At 39.1% G+C, this 6,042-nt stretch overlaps 1 protein-coding gene across 1 annotated transcript; it reads right to left on the minus strand.

Annotated features, from left to right (window-relative positions):
- Positions 1–1,360: 1,360 nt before the first annotated feature.
- On the minus strand, positions 1,361–2,290 carry LOC101543550 (olfactory receptor 8S1-like). Its single transcript, XM_004603964.2, has one exon. The coding sequence runs from the start codon at positions 2,288–2,290 to the stop codon at positions 1,361–1,363; it is 930 nt and encodes a 309-aa protein (XP_004604021.1).
- Positions 2,291–6,042: the final 3,752 nt, after the last annotated feature.

The raw sequence follows: 6,042 nt of genomic DNA on the forward strand, positions 1-6,042 counted from the left end.
GGATAAAATATTTCTTTATATCATCACTGTATCACTGTCATCCCATTGTTCATCAATGTGCTCAAGAGGGCACCAGTAACATCTCCATTCATCCCAGCCCTGAGATTTTAGCAGCCTCTCCTTACTCATCCTTCCAAATGGTGCCATATTGGAGGCTCTTTCAGGGTCAGGGGAATGAGACCCGTTACTGTTACTGTATTTGGCATATAGAATATGCCATGGGGAGCTTTTGTATCATAGAAAAGAAAAAAGACAGGGAAAGAATCAGAGTGTCAGAGTGAGGAAGGAAACTATTGAAGGAAAATAAATTTATAATTTTTCATAAGAGGTATAAGCATATTTTGTACTACAGATTGAAGTTTGTAAACATATACTTAGGACTTGTGTGTGAGAATGACAGTAAAACGGGTAGGGTGCTTGCCTTGCATGCAGCTAATCTGGATTAAATCCCAGGCACCACACTGGTGCAGAGTCAGGAGTAAGCCCTGAGTATTACTGGGTGTGACCCAAAGGACCAAACACAAAACTAAACCAAACCAAACCAAACCAAACCAAAACAAAAATCCAAGCTTGTTGAAAGATATAAGGAAAAAAAAGTAACTAAATATAATAAAGGATAAAAACTGGATAAAATAACAAAATTGAAAAGATAAAAATCAGGGCTAGAGTGATATTACAGCAGGTATGGTGTTTGCCTTGCATGCAGCTGACCTGGGTTTGATCCCTGGCATCCCATATGGTCCTCTGAGCACCCAGGAGTAATTCCTGAGTGCAGAGCCAAGAGTAACACCTGAGTATCACTGGGTGTGACCAAAACAACAACAACAACAACAACAAAAGAGTAAAAATCAGTGGCAATACAAGATATATAAATAATTAATTCAGGGTATATAAGTTCAAGATAAAAATAATTCAAGACATATAAAAATTAATAAATAGTATAAAATCTAACTATGAGTTTTAGGAAGAGGTAGTGATGGTATGAGAGAATAGAAGAAAAAACAGACTACAGGTGTACAGTATAAACTACATATTCTTGGATTTTAGTTTTTCATTATCAGTATGGCTTGGGAGGAGAGGGCAGAGCTATGTTAGTACAAATGGTACAAATTCTACCTTACAGGGCTGGAGAGAGCACAGTGGGTAAGGTGCTTGCCTTGCATGTGGCTGACCTTTGGTTCAATCTGCAGCACTCCATATGGTCCGCCGAGCTCACCATGAGTGATCCCTGAGTACAGAGCCAGGACTAAGCCTTGCACTTCCGGGTATGGCCCCCAAACAGAAAGAATATTTTGAGAATTCTACCTTAAGTTCAAATACTTGTCAGAAGCAACTTTACTTCTGACTGTGTCCTTGTTTGCTACCTAAAATACTGGAGGTACTTCTCCCAGGTCCGTTTCATTGCGGCTTTCACCTCCATGTTTTTTAGGCTATAGATGAGGGGATTCAGCATGGGTGTCACTGCGCTGTATTGTAAGGAAGAGAGCATATCTAGGGAGGAACCAGAGGTGGGCATCAGATAGCGAATCAAACCTGAGCCAAAGAACAGAATCACTGCAACAAGGTGAGAGGAACAGGTAGAGAAGGCCTTGCTTCTCCCTGTGGTGGAGCTGATGCTGAGGATGCTGGAGACAATGCGAGCATAGGAGAAGAAGATTGGGAGGGAGGTTCCAAAGCCATGCAACACGATAACGCAGATCAAGATGTCCTGGTGGATAGAGATATCCGAGCAAGACAGAGGAAAGAGGGAGGGCAACTCACAGGTGTAGTGACGGATGATTTGAGCCTCACAGAAGTCAAGGTTGACCGCTAAGAGCACAATTACAACCGAATTGATAGAGGCCAAGCACCAAGAGAGAAATACGAGCTTTAAACAGAGCTGATTGGTCATCATCTGACCGTAGAGCAGTGGGTGGCAGATGGCAGCGTAGCGGTCATAGGCCATCATTGAGAGAAGAAAGGCTTCAGTCCCTGCTGTGATATACACAAAGAAAACCTGGGCTAGACAACCCTTGACCGAGATCGTTTTCTTCTCAGACGTGAGGTCCTGAAGTAGCTTAGGCATTGTAACACAAGAAAAGCAGAGGTCTAAGAATGAAAGATTGCTCAAGAAGAAGTACATGGGAGTATGGAGGTGGGAATCAGTTCTGATTACCAAGAGCATTGTCAGGTTCCCTGTCACCGTCATGATGTAAATCCCTAGGAAGAGCACAAAAAGCAGAGCCTCAATGATGGGATTGTTAGACAGTCCAATGAAAATGAATTCAGTGATGGTGCTGTGGTTCCTCATGACTGTTTGTTGCAGCTATTTCCCTGAAATAAAATAGAAGGGCAATGAAATCACTCCTCCCCTTCAGCGCTTTCACCCTTCCCTATTCTGCTCCAACTCAATGATCACACATTTCAGAGCTGCCTTCCCTTCATATCGTAAGAGTTTTTATTTTTGATAGCCTTGATCTTGCATTTTAGTCTTTAAGAGAATTCTGTTCTTCCATAAGGACTGATGGAAAAAATAAATATCCCTGGCTAACCTATGTAACCATATATTACTACTCCACTGAATCCTCCACATATTTTAGAAATCCTAAAATGTATAGTGTGTATATGTAGAGGTTTTCTAAATATTCTCTTCGCTTCTCAGCTTCTTAATTGCATTTTTAAGTTAAAATTATCCAAAGTTTCTCCTCAGGTTTGACATCCGTTTGGTACAGTAGATAATTTAGATAACAACCAGAATTACTGTGTGGTTGGTGAAATGTGTTAAAATATTTTTAAGATCAGAAAGAGTGATGAAAGATGGCAGACTAGATTATATTTAATGATACAGTCATGAAGTTGACATTTTAATAATATTTCTTATGGAAAAAGAATCTACAAAAGCAAAAGTTAATGAGGTTTATAAAAGTCATAACATGCCTCTCGTCCTTATTCTATAAACAACACATTAAACTCTAACAGAATTATTAAATACAGAGCACTTTCTTAATAACAATCTTGTTTTAAGACAATCCTGTATTATTTGACAGGAAGTTATCTATGGGATAATTTTATCCTCATTTTTTCTGGGAGAAGTCTAACTGCAAGGTTCCAACTTGGTATCAGAAAAACAGAAAATAAATTATATTGTTCTAATTATCAGCCCAGTATTTATTTATTTATTTTGTTTGTTTGTTTTTCGCTTTTTGGGTCACACCCAGTGATGCTCAGGGGTTACTCCTGGCTCTGCACTCAGGAATTACCCCTGGCAGTGCTCAGGGGACGATATGGGATACTGGGAATCGAACCCGGTTTGGTCGCATGCAAGGCAAATGCCCTACTCGCTGTGCTATCGCTCCAGCCCCTAATTATCAGCCCAGTATTTAAGTTTATTCCATTGAACACTTTTATAGCTTTCACATTCGTAGCTCTTCCTCATTTGCTCTTAATCTTATACAATTGTGGATCCTTTGGGAATTTTGTGTTTTGTTTGTTTATTTGGGGGCCACACCTGGCAGTACTCAGGGTTTATGCCTGGTTCTATGCTCAAGGACCACTCCTGTCAAGTCCAAGGGATCATATGGGATTCTGGGGATCAAGTCCTGGTTGGCTACGAGGAACACAATCACCTTCCCCACTGTGCTATCTCTCTGGCCCCTGTGGCTGTGTTAGATACCAGAAAGTTATATTTGTTTTCCTATCTGTGCCCATTCTTTTCCATTTCAAATGTACTTCTCCTAGTTCCACAGTGTCACCTCAAAAGCACATTTAGTTTATACAGCCTGTCTGTATGGTCTCCTTCTCTGTGCACAACTCTCAGTCACTGGTTCTTGCCCTCAGTTGCCTAATGTCACAGTCTGCTTTTTGTTTACCCTTTTATCTCATGTTAAATATATATTTCTGGGGGCTGGAGCGATAGCACAGCGGGTAGGGCGTTTGCCTTGCACGTGGCCGACCTGGGTTCAATTCCCAGCATCCCATATGGTCCCCTGAGCACTGCCAGGGTTGGTTCCTGAGTGCAGAGCCAGGAGTAACCCCTGAGCATTGTCGGGTGTGACCCAAAAAGCAAAAAAAGCAAAAAAAAAAAACCCAACCATATATTTCTGTTTTCCTTTCCAAACTGTGATCTCTGTGATAACACACATCACAAATTAACAACTACATAGCATTTGCCCATTGGCTTCTGATTAATTCTCAAATGTTTCCCAGTTATTTGGAAGTATTTATTTTAGGTCACACTGGGGGTGCTTAGGGACTACTCTTTGCTCTGTGTTTGGAGGTATTTGAAGGACCATGTAGTATCAAGGATTGAACCCAGACCTCCCACATACCAAGCGTGAGCTCAGTAATTGAACTATGTCTCCAGACTCCTCTCAGAAGTACTGAACTTGGGCCCAAAGAGTATAAAGGATAAGGTGCTTGTTATGCATATGACCAACCTGATTCAACCATCTGTACCTCATTTGGTCTCCTGAGCACTGCCAGGAGTGATACTTGAGCACAGAGACAGGAATAAATCCTAGCCCAGAGCATTGCTCTTTGTGTCCCAAAGACAAAACACAAAATCAAAGGATTTTATCTTCCTGATACAGAGTATTCTATTTATGACTTCCCAATATTCTGTGAAAGATTATTGGAAATCTAATAATCTGGTGCTAACTTACATCAAGAGAAATTTAAATTCTGAACTCATTAACAAAGCTCTCAATCCAAGTTTAATTCTACCTTAGATGTACACATAGGTTACCTGTGTGCCAGCACAAACAAGAAAATATTCACCGCAGTATGTCTGTAGGATGTTAGCTTAGGCTCAGTGATGATGACACATAACCAGCTGTTGGAGTTAATTTTGAAGTTCCTGTATGGATTAGATTGCAAAAATCATTGAAAGCAATATCTTTACAAGCAAAAGAAAATGATGAATTTAAGCCATGCTTTTCAAAGATTTAGATTATTTTTAAATGTTTATTGATAGGACTATTCTGAAATTTCTTCCTTTCTTCCATCCAAACTTGCAAAATGATTTCTAGCCATGATTTTTACAGAGAAATCACAAGAATAGAGAAGCATTTGTAAATAATACTTTTCTGTTAACCCGACATCTACTTTTAGGATGAATGAAAGTTACTTCACTCATGCAATTTTCAAGTCATTACCAAGAAAGGAATCTCCTCCCTTCAATATTTCTAAACAGTATCTCAAATTGATGCTTTATGTTTCTTTAATAATCATTAACAGACAATTTTATTTAAATAATAAATATTTAGGCACAAAAATAAAACTTGCTATTGGTATTTGGAAAAGATTCTCACTTTATTCAATCCTGCAGTATTAATGACTGCTACTGGATTTTTAATATAGACTGAGAGCAGAAAAAGAATAAAGGGAAAGACAGATTGATCATGGAATGGTAAGATATGTCAAGTGAGGATTTAAAACATCTTGAATAAGTGCATGTATCACCATTCAATCTATTGTATCATTTTGCACTTCAGATCCATTGTACACAAAATCATTTGATCAGCTTCTCTTATAAAAGACGAAGCAGAATATTGAGCACATATTGTTTTGTGGCATCAGAACATTTATTAAGATAAGTTTAGCTGTTCCTATATAGAAAATATTATTTTAATGATTTAAGATTCAGCCCAAAACTAAGTACAATTCTGAGTATGTATTCTTATTTGCTTGGTATGGCTTAAGAGTCACCATTAGACAAATTTCTGTGGAGATTTTTGTTAAGGATGTATGTCTGTGTGTGTGTGTGTGTGTTGCCAGGAATTGCATCCTGGGCTTCACATACACAAGGTAAGTGTTCTATTACTGACCTACATCACTGGACCAAAGTGAGACATTCTTTACAGCCTAGTTCACACAGGCATCTTAAAGCTATTTTTTTGATGAATAAACAAGTAAAGCATGTGCATGAATGGTGCGGCTAAACAAACTGACTTCAGTGAGCCAGTGAATTGGGGGCAAAATTGAGATCTTTCATGCATGAGGGAGGAATCTGAATCTGTAGAAAGTCCTTCTAGTGCTAGAAGCAGGAAGGAAAAAAGGGCAAAT

This window comes from Sorex araneus, chromosome 6 (genome assembly GCF_027595985.1).
Source record: "Sorex araneus isolate mSorAra2 chromosome 6, mSorAra2.pri, whole genome shotgun sequence".
Taxonomy (NCBI): Eukaryota; Metazoa; Chordata; class Mammalia; order Eulipotyphla; family Soricidae; genus Sorex; species Sorex araneus.

Excerpts from the sequence above, each read along its gene's own strand:
- LOC101543550 (XM_004603964.2), bottom strand. The coding sequence starts at position 2,290 with ATGAGGAACCACAGCACCATCACTGAATTCATTTTCATTGGACTGTCT.